Here is a 16,359-nt window from a genome sequence, read left to right as displayed (position 1 = left end):
AGTTTTGTGACAAGAGACCGCATGGGACAGTGGGGAAAGAGCTGGATTTCAGCACAAGCTCCACCACTTTCTAGCTTTAGACTTTGAACAAGTCATAATAGACTCACAAACCCTCAGAACTGGAAGGGGCCCCAGGGTTCTTCTAGTCTAAACCTGCAATTGAACAGACACTTATCTCCAAAAAGTGGTTCTCTTGCCACCTATTAAAGTCTTCTAGGAAGAGAGGGCTCATTAACTTTTTTTTTTTTGGTAAGGCAATTGGGGTTAAATAACTTGCCTACTGTCACACAGCTGGTAAGTGTGAAGTGTTTAATCTGAGGCTACATTTGAACTCAAGTCTTCCTGACTCCAGGGCCAGTGCTCTATCCACTGTACCACCTAGCTGCCCCTGGCCCATTAACTTATGAGATAGCCCATTTTACTTTGGGATAGTTCTAATTGTTAAATGGAGTTGAAATCTTCCCCTCTGCATGTCCCATCCATTGCTTTTAGCTTATTCCTCTGGGGCCAGGAAGATCATGCTGTATAGGTCTCTTTCTCCTGAAAGCCCTTCAGATAGCTGAAGATATTGATCACATCAGCATTATATAAGTGGATTTAAAGTTAGGGGATTTGTGTTCAAATCCCAGCTCTGCCACTGTGCAACTTTGGGTAAAGTACAACTTCTCTAGGGCCCCATGCCCTCATCTATAAAACAGAAAAGTTACTTTCTTTGAGCTTTTTAACTTATGTTCCTCTGATTCCCATCCAAGTCATTTCCTTCAACTAGTCCTTAAACGGCTTGGTTTTTAGCCCCATGTGATCACCCTGTGGTCCATCTTTGGATGATCTCAAGTTTTTCAATGTTCTTTCCAAAATGTGACACCCAGAACTAAATACATTAAAAGCACTGGAGTTAGAAAACCATGATTTGAATCCCAGCTATACTATTTGTGACACCATAGGCCAGTGACTTTAACCTCTCTGAGTCTCAGTTTTCATATCCATAAGATGAGACAGTTGTATTTTTTTTTACAGTTATCTTGCTAATTTTTTACTTTTTCTTTTTTTAATATAAATTTATTTGTTTTTAGTTTTCAACATTTACTTCCACAAGATTTTGAATTCCAAATTTTCACCCCATCTTGCCCCTCCCCCACCCCAAGATGGCATGCATTCTGAATACCCCTTCCCTAGTCTGCCCTCCCTTCTATCTCTTCCCCCCTCTTCTCTTATCCCCTTCCCCTTCTATTTTCCTGTAGGGCAGGACAGATTTCTGTACCTCATTTCCTGTATTTCTTATTTCCCAGTTGCATGTGGAAACATTTTTTTTAAACATGTGTTTTTAAAACTTTGGGTTCCAAATTTTCTCCCTCCCTCCCACCCCACCCACCCTCATTGAAAAGGCAAGCAAGTCAATACAGGCCATACATGTGCAGTTATGCAAAACACTTCCATAGTAGACATGTTGTGAAAAACTAACTCTATTTCCCTTAATCCTATCCTGCCCCCCCTATTTATTCTATTCTTTCTTTTGACCCTGTCCCTCCTCAGAAGTACTTCCTTCTGATTACCCCTTTCCCAATCTGCCCTTCTCTCTATCATCCCCCTGCTCTCTTGTCCCCTTCCTCCCTATTTTCCTGTAGGGTAAGACAGATTTCCATACCCAATTGAGTGGTATGTTATTCCCTCCTTAAGCCAAATCCTATGAGAATAAGATTCCCTCATTTCCTCTCACCTTCCCCTGTTTCCCTTCCACTGTAAGAACCTTTTCTTGTCTGTTTTGTGCAAGATAATGCCCCATTCTACCTCTCCCTTTCTCCTTCTCCTAGTATAATCCTCTCTCACCCCTTAATTTTATTCTCCAGATATCACCCCTTCATCTTCAACTCACCCTGTGCCCTCATCTATCTATCTATCTATCTATCTATCTATCTATCTATCTATCTATCTATCTATCTATCTATATCATACATATAATTTTTCCCCTCCACTACCCTAATACTGACAAAGGTCTCATGAGTTATAAATATCATCTTTCCATGCAGGAATGTAAACAGTTCAGCCTTAATAAGTCTCTTATGATTTCTCTTTCCTGTTTACCTCTTCATGTTCCACTTGAGTCTTGTATTTGAAAGTCAAATTTTCTATTCAGCTCTGGTCTTTTCATCAAGAATGCTTGAAAGTCCTCTATTTCACTGAATGACCATTTTTTCCCCTGAAGGATTATACTCAGTTTTGCTGGGTAGGTGATTCTTGGTTGTAATCCTATCTCCTTTGCCCTCCAGAATATTATTCCATGCCCTGCGGTTTTAATGTAGAAGCTGCTAAATCTTGTGTTATCCTGATTGTGTTTCCACATACTTGAATTGTTTCTTTCTGGCTGCTTGTAATATTTTCTCCTTGACCTGGGAACTCTGGAATTTGGCTACAATATTCCTAGGAGTTTTCCTTTGGGGATCTCTTTCAGGGGAGATTGGTGGATTCTTTCAATTTCTATTTTGCCCTCTGGTTCTAAAATATCAGGGCAGTTTTCCTTGATAATTTCTTGGAAGATGATGTCTAGGCTCTTTTTTTGATCATGGCTTTCAGATAGTCCAATAATTTTTAAATTCTCTCTCCTGGATCTATTTTCCAGGTCAGTTGTTTTTCCAATGAGATATTTCACGTTGTTTTCTAATTTTTCATTCTTTTGGATTTGTTCTACTTGTTCTCATAAAGTTACTATCTTACAGTTGTTCTATTCTAATTTTTAAGGAAGTATTTTCTTCAGTAAGCTTTTGGACTTCCTTTTCCATTCGGCCAACTTTGCTTTTTAGGGCATTCTTCTCCTTATTGGCTTTTTGGACCTCTTTTGCCATTTGGGTTAGGCTATTTTTTAAGGTGTTTTTTTTTTTGGGTCTCCTTTAGCAAGCTGTTGACTTGTTTTTCATGATTTTCTTGCATCAGTTTCATTTCTCTTTCCAGTTTTTCTTCTACTTCTCCTTGCTTCTCAAAATCCCTTTTGAGCTCTTCCAAGGCCTGGGACGGATTCATATTTTTCTTGGAGGCTTTGGATGTGGAGCTTTGACTTTGTTGTCTTCTTCTGGTTGTATGTTTTGATCTTCTTTGTCACCAAAGTAAGATAATATAGTCTGACTCTTTTTGCGAGGTTTGCTCATGATCCCAGCCAACTACTTGAGTTTTAAACTCTTTGTTAAGGTAAAAGTCTGCTTCCAGTGGAGAGAATGTACTGTCCCAACCTTTGGGGGTTTGTATACCTGTTTTCAGACAGACTTCTAGCGACCTGTAAATTTTCAGTTGTTCCAAGATGGTATGATAAGGGTCGAGGCGTTTACTCTTTTCCTGGCCTGTGCTCTGGTTTTTGAGTGACAGGCCACAAGCAGTCTTTTCTCTCTTGGAACTGTGAGGAGGGTTTTCTCTCCACCACCACTACAAGCTCCACCGTGTGCTCCTCCTCACCCCAGGACCACCACCCAGAACCGTGACCCAGATCCAAGCACAGGCAAAGCAAGAGATCCCTGCCTCAGCACTGGCAAAGAGATCCCTGCAGTCCCCCTCTGATCAGCCATTTGATTCCCCCTCAGTCAGTGGGCCGGAAGCTCAGGATGCAGCCACCGCCCTGGAGCCCTTGCTCAGCACTCTGCACTCTGGAACTGGCTCTGACCTAGCTCTTCTCTCACCGAAAAAACCAGACTTTTCCCACTGACCTTCTAAGTCGTCTTTGGCGTTCGTGCATTGAGGAGTCTGGAAACTGCCGCAGCTGCCCACAATTCAGTCCTCTAAGGCCTGCTCCAGGTTCGCTGCGGCCTGCACGCCCAGGATGAACTGAGCTCCTCTACCTGCCCGCTACGATATGCCTTTCCAATCAACCATCCAGGCTGTCTTGGGCTGGAAATTTGTTTTACTCTTTTTGTGGGTTCTGCTGCTTTAGAATCTGTTTAGAGCCATTTTTTTTACGGGTATTTGGAGGGGTTTGGGGGAGAGCTCAAGCAAGTCACTGCTTTCACTCCGCCATCTTGGCTCCACCCCTCGATGAGACAGTTGTATTAAATCATCTCTAAGATCCCTTCTAACTCCACTTTCGTGACTCATATGGTCTGATCATGGCTGAGTACAGCAGGGGGATTACCTCTGCTTCTAGATACTATGCTTCTATTAGCTTAGCCTGAAACTGCATCAACTTTTTTAAAGGCCATGTCACACTGTTGACTCATACTGAGCTTCCAGTACACTAGAACTCCCAAGTTTCTTAACTGTGAACTACATGAAAGTGGATATGAGGGACCTAACTATACCTTCCTCCATCCTGGACTTGTACAATTGACTTCTTGAACCCAAGTGTAGTATTTTACATTTATACCTCTTAAATTAAACTTTATTATACTCTATCCTGTTGTGATCTTTTTATGTCTAAAGTCTGTCATCCAATACAGTAGCTATTACTCAAAGCTTTGATACAGTTTATAATTTGACAAACATGACATCTATGTCTCCACCTAAATGGAGACATGACAAAGACAAATTCTTGATGCGTGATGCTGAAGATCTCACATCAGGTTGATTATTATTTCATTCCCTAGTCTTTTAGTCAATTCCAAATCCAGCTAAATTCACCTGACTATCATTCAATGAATATCTTTTCCACGAGGATACCATGAGAGGCTTTGTCAAATGCCTTGCAGAAATCCAGGTATAGCTTTTCAGGACTTCAGTGTCCTTTTCTATAAAATGGATTGTACCTGGCAAAATTTTAGTAAGGAAAGATATTAAAATCTAAAGAGCTATGGAAACATGATCACATATCTAGAGTTTAATTGACTTTAGAGGCCAAATAGTCTAAAGACTTCATTTTAAAGATGAGAAAATTAAGCCCCAAAGAGATTGTGAGTTACCCAAGTTTCCACAGGCAATATCAGATAGGATTTGAACCCAGGCTCTCTGAATCTATAATCAGTGATGATGATGATCTGGAGACTCAAGGAAGCCAGGATGTTCAAAAGGCTGAAGAAATCTTTGAGCAGGGCTTCCTCCAAGAAGAACAACTCTTTCAACTCTAATGTACTTTATTGGGTTATCACAGTCTACATGATGACTAGACATTTCACAGAGAAGGCAGGCAAGATCAAGCTAGAGGGAAAGACTCTGGCACCAGACCCTGTAGGGGGGACATTGCACATGCCAAACTCCAGAGAATACCAGAAAAGTGACAAGCTAGGTATGGAGAAAGGGATGGAACTAGGGGTCCTGGGACAATGTGACAATAGAAAAAGGAAGGCAAGACAAAGGAAATAAGATAGAGCAGACATAGGACCACAAAAGGGACAAGCAAGGATTCAGAGTTTCCAGAGCTTTTGGTTGACCCTCTGAGGTTGATGTCCATGATAGCACCAAGGTACACAAGTACCTTGCAAATACAATTTCAACACTAGGGGAAGAGTGATGCTTTATGGTCAGGGAATTAGAATGGAGGGCAAGAAGAACATTGCTGAGGGGGCAGAGGAGTCAATTTTTCTAGAAGTGGAATCAACATTTGGAAGAGAAAATCATTTTCCTTTTTGGATCCTGTAGTTCTGGGGTGCCCCAGACTGGAGTGGGGGGTAGAGCACATAGTGCTCTAGAAATTCCAGAGTAGGGGCTGCAGTGAAAGCAAAGGGTCTTCAGGAGTTCTTAGATGGCTCTCTGATTCAGGCCAGCATACAGGTCCCGTTGACCTTTGCGGATGGGCTGGGTGGAATAGAGACTGGGAATATTAGTGGAGAATAAAGAAAGGTCAGGGGAGACATATTCTAAAAAAAAGGAGACCTAACATCTCTTATTTGACTTGGACCCAGGTCTTCCTAACTTCAAGAGTCCATCAAGCCTCTTTGTCATTTATTTATTTATTTTTTGGCTAGGCAATGGGGTTAAGTGACTTGCCCAGGGTCACACAATTAGTTAAGTGTCTGAGGCAGGATTTAAATTCAGGTCCTCCTGACTCCAGGGCCAGTGCTATATCCACTGCACCACCTAACTGCCCCCTCTTTGTAATTTATAGAGCTACCACTTTAGTGTTGTGAAAAAGCCCATCATAGCAGTATGTTTGCTTAATGATTAACCTCTTTTCTTTAACTTGTTTCTTTCTCTACATATTCTTTGCCAGTAAATGAAGAGGTCAGAAATTCCCAAGTATTCTAGATTCTGAGAAAAGGGGATAATATAGCTGATGTGAATGAATAAGGGAGATATTCTCAGAATAATTCCATTTCTTTGCTAGGATGGTAGCTTTAAAGCTTTCCCCAGTCACAAGGGAAGTTATGCTGAACTCTCAGTCCTCAGGTACCAGGGACTCAGAGCCCCCAGGCTTAGATGAGCAACTTCACTTAATTCCCTGTCTCCCCTGCCTAGACCCAAGGACTGAACCTTCTTTCTTCCATTACCTCATAATCAGGATTGGGAACAGGTGGAGGTCTCTCCCTGTTCGCTCCTACAATACAGAGGAAGGGAAAGAGATTTATTTCCAAGAAAAAACTCCTGCCTTTATCACCCATATGAGTGTCTTGATTGTTTCCAGGGCAGTGACAGGTGACTGCACCATTCATCCCCCCCCCCTGCTGTCTTTTTTCTTTCCCTTTCTTTTTTCACCCTTTTCAGGTCCCCTTAATTTTCCTCCCACCCTTTTGGATTTTCTTCTAGTCTTCTTTTCACTGGGAAAGAAAAGGGGAAAGGCAGTAATAATAACATCCATATTTATGTAGTGCTTTAAGTTTAAAAAGTTTCATCGCAATAGCCCTGTAAAATAGTATAATTATTACTATTGCCCCCATTTCATGGATGAGGGAACTCTGGTTCTGAGTCGAACCTGTTGCTCAGTGTCACAATGTCAGAGATGGGATTCTCTTGATCTTACGTCTAGTAGTCCTTTATTCAAAGGCTTCTTGCTCTAGCTTGGAGGGAAATCAAACTGCCTTAGAGAACAGCTGGATATTAGGAGAAGGGAATAACTGTGGGATGGCGCACGCTTTTCCAGAGTGGAAAGAAACATCAGTGACTTGAGTCACTAGGATACTTTGCCTAGTCCTTGCTGTCAAGGGGATCTGTGTTCTGAATTGTAGACATCATTCCATCTTTGCTCTTGTGGATTCCTCCAGGCTAGCCAGGAAGCAAATGCTCCTTTTTCCCCACTCCATGGTTACTCTAGGTTCTTACCTCTGGTCCTGCCACCAGCACCTCCCCCTCGACCAACGGGCTTGGCCTTGGCCTTTCGCCCCTTGCTCCAGTAATACACCAGGAGCAGTACTCCCAGAGTGACGAAGACATCAGCAATGACAATCCCAGCCACGGTCAGCACCTCCACCTCCATGCAACCATCACACACTAGAGGGGCAAAGAGGAAGTTTACATGTCAGGGGGAAATGGATTTGGGGGGATGGAAAGAAAGGAGGAGAGGAAAGGAAAGGAAAGAATGGAAAAGGCAAAGGAAAAAAGAAAGGATGATTTTCTCCATACTTTGCTGTGACCAGAACCCTTATCCTCTAACAGGGTAGGTTTGGGGCCTCATCTGAATGTCCTCTTGTTGAATCGTACACATCCTCATTCTCAGAGTGTGATATTTATTGATAAATACCCTGGGATTGGGTATGAGAAAGCAAGTGACACAGAAGAGCTTGCTACAGACAGGCATACACAAATAGAACGCAGAATCATAGAGGGTAAAATCTGGAATGTTTAATCAGGTCCAACCTCTTCATTTCTCATCCCCAGAAAGTATAACTGACTTGCTCCAAGGTCGCGTGAAATGGCACTTAAACCTAGTCAGCACAGGCCAGGCCTCCTGTTCTCAGATCATTTTTTGTTTGTTTGTTTGTTTGTTTGGTTGGTTTTTGGTAAAGCAATTGGGGTTAAGTGACTTGCCCAGGGTCACATCAGATCATTCTCTATTCACTACTCCATAGTTCCTCCTTGCTAGTTTAGAGGTGATATGGTAGGATCAGAGGTTTAGTGCTATGAGGGACATTGGAAGTAATCTAGGTTAAGTTACTAAAGTACTGACATTTTGTAGAAACAAGAGGGTCAGAGGTAAGCTGGTAAATGTTTAACAACTTGCTTTCATGGTGGGGGGTGGGGGCGGGGAAATATATCCAACATACTTTTAAGCTTAATCTGAATTATTAATATTTCCTCCATCACTTTCTTAAATCTAGATAATCAATACAGCAATAAATTAAGCCTTGATTTGTAATGTTTGCCATTTTATGAGATGTAAAAACTCACAATGATAATTTAACAATTAGCTCTGGAGAGTCTATTTAAGCTGGATCCAGCTCACTCTCCAACTTGAGGACTTAGTGCAGTTGTGGAGAGAGTGGCTGGGGGCTTCAGCCAAGGCTTTGAGGGGTTCTGTCCCAGAGCCTGGTTTTCTGATCCTTGTTACCTCTTGTTTTCAGGTAGAGAAAATAGCCTTCTCGATCTTCTGATGATTTCCTTTTACAGTGGAAGTGGCCGCTATATTCGGTCTCTGATTCTTTTAGGGTGAGTGTATTGGTGTCCACGCCTTTTATTGGTTCATTATTTTTCTTCCATGTTATTGCCTCATCAGTTGTCTCAGGGCAGGTCAGTGTCACTTCGGTTCCTGAGATGTAGACTCCAAATTCTGGATAACAGAAAAGAGGTGAGAGAAAAGAAAGGTTGGAAGTAGAGACAAAGGTCAAATCTAAGGCACACTGCTAACACAAAAGTAAATCAGGGCTGCGGCTCATCAGTTATTCCTTATTTAGATTTCCCTTCCCAGGGCAAAACTGGGGAACACTAACGAATATTCAGTATTAGATAAGAGGCAGGAGGGGGAGAGGTGCCAAGGACCCCTTTTAAATATATCCCAAGGTTTAAGGATATATGATATGTCACTGGCGAATGAGGGGATAATTAAAGTAGGCTGTGGCAAAGAAAAGTCTCCCTGCCCAGACTCCCCCAATTTATAGCCCAACAGATATGGCATAGCCACAACTAAAAATCCTGGCACCTGGGGCAAATTCAGTGGGGGTGGCGGTAGGGAATGGCATTAGCACAGAGGGCAGTCTGACAGTTGGTGCAGTTCTGCTGGGAGAGAGAGTGGTGGATTCTCCCCGCCCCCCCCCCCCCGAGCTTTCCTACCCACCATGGAAGGTGGGCCCTGAGAGACAGGTGCAATGGCCACAGAACTTTGTGGGTAATGAACTGAGGTGGTTGTGCAGAGTGGTCCAGCAGAGCACTGTGAGGTGAGGCGCAGGGATGGAGACTGGAGGTCATCCTCTAGGATAGGAAACACACTACCCTGTATACACTTAGACTCCAGGAAGCCACTCTGGAGCCAAGCCCTATTCACCCTGTGCTATTTACAGTTCTGAGAAATGGGGATTAGGCATGTAAGGCTGGCTGACAGGTTCATCATGTTTCTCTGCCTTAATTTGTTTATTCCCTCCTTTTTCCCTAAGTCATACTCCAGACAAACAGTGCTAATAATGCTGACAATTCTAAGTCCATTTATGTTGCCCTTTAAAGTTTGCAAATCATTTAATAACTCCAGGAATCTTCCTCAGAGGAATCCTATGTTTATTTCACTGAATAGAACTGAGGAGGCAGTTGAGGTACAGTGAAAAGTGCTGGATGAAGACCTGAGTTCAAATTCTGAGGCTGCTACATACTCAAGCTCGGAGCTTGGCAAACTTGTCTTGAGCAGATGTGGGCAACTTCTTTGTCTCTCTTTGGAACTTCATTTCTTCTTCTGTTAAGGGGGGATAATAATGCCCAAGATAACCTCACAGGGTTGTGGTGAGGATCACATAAAATAATGTATGAGAAGTGCTATATAATTATAAAAGCACTATCTAAATGTCAGTTGTTATTATTTGTAGTAATAATAATTGAATGCCACTGCATATTTTTACTGTTAAAGCCTCCCAGGACATTTCCATCTCACAGCCACAAAGACATTTTAACCTGTCTCTGAAAAGATGGAGAAAAACAAGTTTCCAAGGGTCATAATCAACTCACCGTAGTTCTTGTCATCTGAAAAGAAAAAAAAAAGGAAGAAAAGGTCAGAGAACTGTATAGCATGTAGGACCTTTTTCAGGGATCCAAGTTTAAATTTTACAATGTATGCATACATGCACACTCTTGGTCATGTAGAAACACTCAAAGCATTCTTCTACAAGTGTGTGTTCAGAAGGAGCTAACAGTACACAAATACCTGAATCTTCTAGCCCACCCCTCTGCTTTTAGGTATATAATCTCGACATAGGAAAAATCTGTTCTCAAAGATAAAAGATTCCACAGTCTTTCCTAAACACCTCTTCTTGGATTTAACTCATTGATATTCTCTTAAGGGATTGAGAAGAGCTCTTGATTTTGCACAAATCACATCCTGGGCTTCATTTTTCTTATCTTTAAAATTGCGGGAGGGAGGGGTTTAAATTAGATCAGGGGTACTTAATCTTTATGTGTCATGGACCCCTTTGGCAATCTGGCAAAGCCTATGGATCTCTCCTTAAAATAATATTTTTAAATGCATAAAATAAAACACATAGAATTGAAAAAGAAACTAATTATATTGAAATAGAGATAGATTTTTTTCCAATCCAAGTTCACAGACACTGCTTCCCCCACCCCCTACGTGCCTTAAAATCTATCTGTAGACCCTGGGCTAACAACTCCTGGATTAGATGATCTTCAAGGTCTCTTCTGGCTCCAAAGCTAAGATCCTTGTTCTCAGAAAGTTCTACTATTCAATTCATTCAGTTCCTCACAGTGGAGATCAAGTCCATATTCTCTTATTCTGTACAGCATTCTTTGTGTAATCATCCACTGGTGACTTCACCAATGCAATCCAATCAATCAATAAGCACTTGTTAGATATCTAATTCTGTGCCAGCCACTGTGCTAGGAGCTGGGCATATCATACATAGAATGAAACAATCCTTACTTTTGAGGACCATACAACCAGCTTAGGTGTATTTATTTCTGTACTCACACGTTCTCAGTTGTAACAAGACAGATCTACTAACACAACAGCTGATGAATGTTGTGTTAAAAAGTGGTTTAGGTTTGTATTGTCCCTGAATACAGTCACCTCTTATTTATCTATCCTAATGAAAGGGAATACTAGTATGGGCAGCTGAAATAATCTCCTGATCTAATTTAGGAACTTGGCCCTACTCCCAAGGAAGGACATTGGATGCCATGGGACTCTCTACTGCAGTCACTTGGGTCTATAGCTAAGGCAAGCAAATTGTTCTCAGTGGGGAGAATTCACCTGATAATTGGGAACTGATTTAATAAAAAGTGAAAAATGATGCTTCTTACTGTTATAAGTTATTACTTATAACATGTAAGTATAACTTATAAATAGTTTATCTCAAAAAGAGAGCACGATGTAGTGGATAGAGGGCCAACCTTCGAATTGTAAAGATGTGGGTTTAAATCCTGCTTCTGAAACTTACTAGCTATGTAACCAAACAAAATAACTAAATCCATATAAACAAATCCATGCATCTGTATCTGCTCTGCTACCATGTGGTTTAATTAACATAAGGACTTAGACTCTCTGTCTCTGTCTTTGTCTCTCACTGTCTGTCTGTCTGTCTGTCTGTCTCTACACACACACACACACACACACACACACACACACACACACACACACACACATCTCCACACAGTATGCTTGATGAAATATGCTATAAAACCCTTGAGGAAGCACAGATTTCTTACACTAACAAGAAATACAGGTGCGTTCTCTATGGATCCCATTAAAAAGTTTTTGTATTAATAGTCATTATGTCTATGGCTTATTAGCATCACTAAGGTTCATTTTATGTGACTACTTTGTTTCATAATTTTAAAAAATTGGCAAAGTGAAAATCTTATAAGATAGGGCATTGGCCAAAAAAGAAACAATAAGGAAACCATTAGTAAACTTTCCTATCAATATCCCAAACCTATTATTCCTGTGTTTCAGGGATCCCTCTCATTCTCCTTCCAATCCCTACTCTTCTGTCCCTGCTCTGTATGAAAAGCCGTGTCCATCCTTGGATTATTGGAAAATTATTTAGTGGCCATGTACAGAAGATCTCTTGCGAGCACAATCAGAATAACATAGCTGTTTGGAAAGTGCAACATTAATGTAAGACAGCAAAAGCAGCGGTTGCAGTGGCTCTATCCATACACACAAGGTATTCAACCATTTTGATTGAATTGGATTGAAGGGAAGATGAAGGTGGAGGAGTCCTGGGGTGACTAGGAAGGTTAGTTCACTCATCCTATGTCATGTATGCATTTGGCAGATGTGCAACTAAACTCCCATAATGGAGTAGTCAAGATGTGACCACAAGCACACAAACACAAACACACACAATGAAGTACTCAGGCTGCAAACATTTGAGTACAAGCATACATATTATGGTATATAAATATGCACAAAGGAAAACTGAGGTTTGCCTGGAAACAAACATCTACAAATACCCAATGGAGACTTCAGATGCTATGGCATACACGCATGCACAAAGACACAAACATACTCCAATCACACATTGGAGTAACTGGACAGGATCATAAATATGCTTACCCAGAGAGATACGTATGATAGCAGTCTATCCAAATGTCCCACAACAAAACACTGACAATAAATACAGAAACACTCAATTCTACTTAAGAGACTCAATTCTTGCCTTCAGAATAGTTAAGGCTCCTATATTCTCTTGTGTTTTCATTTTCTGGGTCAGAAATGTCTCTTAGTTTGTAGGGAAAGGGAAATAAGGCTGCAGTGGAATATCACTGGTGATCTATCTCCTTGGGATGCCCAGTGGTGAGAAAAATGTTGTGCCACTGTAACAGATGAAGGAAAGACTGCCTTACCGATATCCAAGTCTTGACCCCAGACACAGGCTAGAAAAGAAGATGGAGAGAAAAAAATGAGCAAACTCTGTAAGTGGTTGGCATTCCAGTACAAACAAGGAGTTTATCCTCCAGTCAAAACCATTAAGGACTTCTGAAGTCAAATCCTTTACCTCCTCGGTATTGGAAAACAGATATTCTTCTCTGATAGACACCGAGACATTACCCCAAAGGCCTCTGTGGCCTAGGAGGCTTTGGTCATCCCAAGAATGGGACTGTGCCAGGAGTGTTTCGTGTTAAACTTAAAAACATACCATGAGGCAAACTACAAGTGAAGAAGTGGGGTCAAGGGAATGGAAGCAAGCCTAAGTCTAGCTCTTTGGAAGTTAGAGAAACAGCAAAGAGAGTCTAAAACCACAGCCTCCATTTTGAAAATTATTCTCTGCCTGGGGAGAAAGCCAAACCTCTTTTGAAAGCAATATTCAGTGGCTGGGGCACAAACATTGTGATTCATGCTTTAACGCAAGCTATTGCTTCACTGATGGCCCATTTCTTCCACTTGTTTTCTGTCTATGGCAAAGGCTGAAATGCATTTTAATTACTTACTAGCTGTGTGATGATGAGAATTTTATTTCACATCTCTGGGCCTCAACTGTCTCATCTGCAAACAGGGATAATGATAGTTATCTACCCCCCACCCTCCAATCAATCAATAAGCATTTTAAGTATCTGTTATGTACCAGGAATTGTGGTAGAGGATGAAAAGAAAGGATGAATTAGTTTCTACCTTCAAAGAGCATACATTTGATTAGGAGAGAAGGCATGTATTCATACAAGTATATATAAAATGAATGCAAAGTAATTCCATGGAAGTTTTCTTTGATTCTACCAATTGCTCATGGTTCCCACCTCTTGATAATAGATTGTTCTTATTTTTAATTTATTTTTATGTTTACGTGTTGTTTCTACCCAATAGAATGTAAGGTCCCTGAGGGTGGGGACTGTCATTTTTGCTGTTGTATTGACAGTATTTAGCACTATTAGTGCCTAATATATAGTTGTTGAATTGAATTCAGGTGAAGCATGAACTATAAGTTAAATTAATTAGAATAAATTTATTGTCATTTGGTCCTGTGTGTCAGGAGTGGTGAAGAAATATTACTTTTTGGCTTCCACTGGGCCTCCCAGGTTCTCATGCTCAGAAATGACTTGCATGACTAGTCACTCTAGCACTTGCTTCCTAAAGATTCTCTGCATTTGGGTGTGTCTCTCTCCTTGGACACCAGACTTAAAAAGGGTCAGAAACTACCTAAAAGCAGGCTGGGCATAGCCCCATGATGCCAGACTACTTGGCACTGTGTTCTGGGAGGTTCTGGTCACTGTGGTTCTCTCCTCTCCTGTAAGTATGCAGAAAGATCATTTACTGCATACACCTCTGGGAAAATACCCTGCAGATTCCATAGAGGAATCTTACCTTAGCTCCTGGTAAACGTTTGAGGCTAGATCAGAAAAGTAAGGCTATTTGCTGAGGCTCTGAGATAGGAGCCCTTTCTGTGAGATAGGTCTCCTAGCTGAAAGATGATCGGCCATTTTGTCTCAGGCTTCATCTCATAAACATTAAAAATATTCTAGACTGTGGGGTCAGGGTCTTACCCCAACATCTGGCTCTTCCAGTGTAACATTGGGCCAATCTAGTTGGACCTTCGAGAATAAAGTCTAGTGATAGCTAAGTGAAGCTCTTTTGTGCTAACTTATGAGGCCGCTGAGGTGCTGAAAGAGTTTTGTGAGGGTGAAACGGGTATTTTCTTTTTTCTTTTTTTTTTTTTGGGTATTTTCTTAAGGGCAGCTAATCCCTTTTGCTTTCTAGACAGGATCATCTGAATCCCTGCCTCTTTTTCTCTCTGGGTAGACCCTATTCCCGAGGCACCTGGAACATGGCTATTTCTGTTTCTTGACATCTGGAGCCTCAAGATTTAATTTTCCACCCTGCCTCAGTCTCTCTCAAACACCTGTCATTCTTCACTTCTTGTGAGTGGATCAGGGAAATTGGTGCCCAGGGGTACTGTTGGACATGCCTGTGTGCCTCCCCTGGCCTTCCTTCACACTACCTTACTCACCTGAGAGAAGACAGAATCCCAGCACAGTCCAGAGAGTTTCCAACTGCATCTTTTTCTGTCAGGATCCTTAATCCAGCATTCAGGGTTTGGTGGGTTTATTTCTTCTGAAGGAGTAATCTTGGGTTGGTTCGAAGCTCCTGCTAGAAGGTGAGGACTCCAAGGAACATCGTTGTTGAATGCTGCTTAGGACAGGAGGGGGGTGGGGTTTGAAGAGGCCAGAAACAGGCATCCCAGGCTAGAAGGGGAGGGCGGGTTTCTGAGTCCCATACAGGAAATGTATATGGGCTGCTGAGGCTGTATGACTCTCTCATTTGGATATATTTAAGGCAGGAGGCAACCACCTGGGGCAATTGTGAGAAGCCAGGCCTTACTGAGTGAAAGAAAGAAAGACTGCAAAGAAGTTTGGGGCTATATATAAAATCAGTAGCCAGTCTTGTTCACTCTGGATTCTCACTATTTACACAACTAAGGGGGTATATGGAGTGGGAGGGGAAAGGATGAGGTTTTTTTGTCAGAATAGAAATGTCTTCATTGAGAACAAATTGTGTTTGCAATTTATGAAGTATTTACAAATGCAATTTCCCCTTTTATGCCTTCTTTCTGCCAACCAGATGGTTAGTACTCACTTTCAGGGTATATGGAGGAAAATATTTAGTAAAACCATTTTTGCCCCACTGGGATAGATATTGGGACCTGTGATTTCATTTAAATTTGGATGCCACAATTAATTCTCATCAGGAGCAAAAATATTAAGTTTCTAAAAAAATATAGAAGAACAGAGTACTTATTGACCAACTTAGAGATGTAGGTAAACTACAAAAAGGTGGAAAGTGATAGGTGTAATCAGTCAGAATTACCAAACTCTATGTTATTAGACATTTTTGCTTATAACTGTGGGAAGAGATAACTTTTGTTGGAGATGAGCCTGTTTAGGAATTTGTCAAGAAGTATCTGTTTTGTCAAAAACAACTTGCCAATTAGAAAAGGACTGGTAGGAAAGATAGAAACAAGGGAAGATAACTGATGATGAATACAAAAGAATGTTATACTTGTGGAGGAATAGTGTCATGAGCGTTGGATCTTCAAATAAACTAAGGCTGATGATGAATGCTAAGTTGGTAAAATAGACTGATTTATGTTGGGAGCAAGAAGATCAAAGAAGGCACAGGGCTGCTGTTTGGCCTGGGTGTATCAATCATAATAGATAATAGAGAGAACACAGATCTTAATAACTTTTACTTTGCTTCTGTTTTCTCTATTAAAGAGAATGATTTTTGGAAGGGGATGGATAAGATGAAAATGATTAATAGGAAACTGAAATCAAGAGATGTGAAGAGATCACGGAAAGAATACAGTTGCCTTAAATGAATCACCAAATTTTGGGGAGCTACATTCCAGTGTACAAAAAGAACTGGAA

At 41.2% G+C, this 16,359-nt stretch overlaps 1 protein-coding gene across 1 annotated transcript; it reads right to left on the bottom strand.

Annotated features, from left to right (window-relative positions):
* Positions 1-5,027: 5,027 nt before the first annotated feature.
* CD3E (CD3 epsilon subunit of T-cell receptor complex) lies at positions 5,028-15,236 on the bottom strand. The gene is made up of 7 exons (XM_020984777.2): positions 14,943-15,236; positions 12,847-12,876; positions 9,991-10,005; positions 8,393-8,611; positions 7,168-7,335; positions 6,399-6,445; positions 5,028-5,706 (listed from the first exon to the last, which is right to left on the bottom strand). Exons 1-7 carry the CDS (start codon positions 14,989-14,991, stop codon positions 5,650-5,652), a joined length of 585 nt encoding a protein of 194 aa, XP_020840436.1. The 5' UTR covers positions 14,992-15,236; the 3' UTR covers positions 5,028-5,649.
* Positions 15,237-16,359: the final 1,123 nt, after the last annotated feature.

This window comes from Phascolarctos cinereus, unplaced genomic scaffold (assembly GCF_003287225.1).
Source record: "Phascolarctos cinereus isolate Bilbo 61053 unplaced genomic scaffold, phaCin_HiC Scaffold_726;HRSCAF=1367, whole genome shotgun sequence".
In the NCBI taxonomy this organism is placed as follows: domain Eukaryota; kingdom Metazoa; phylum Chordata; class Mammalia; order Diprotodontia; family Phascolarctidae; genus Phascolarctos; species Phascolarctos cinereus.
The sequence above is the reverse complement of the archived record's forward strand: the minus strand, read 5'-3'. Positions and strand labels throughout refer to the sequence as shown.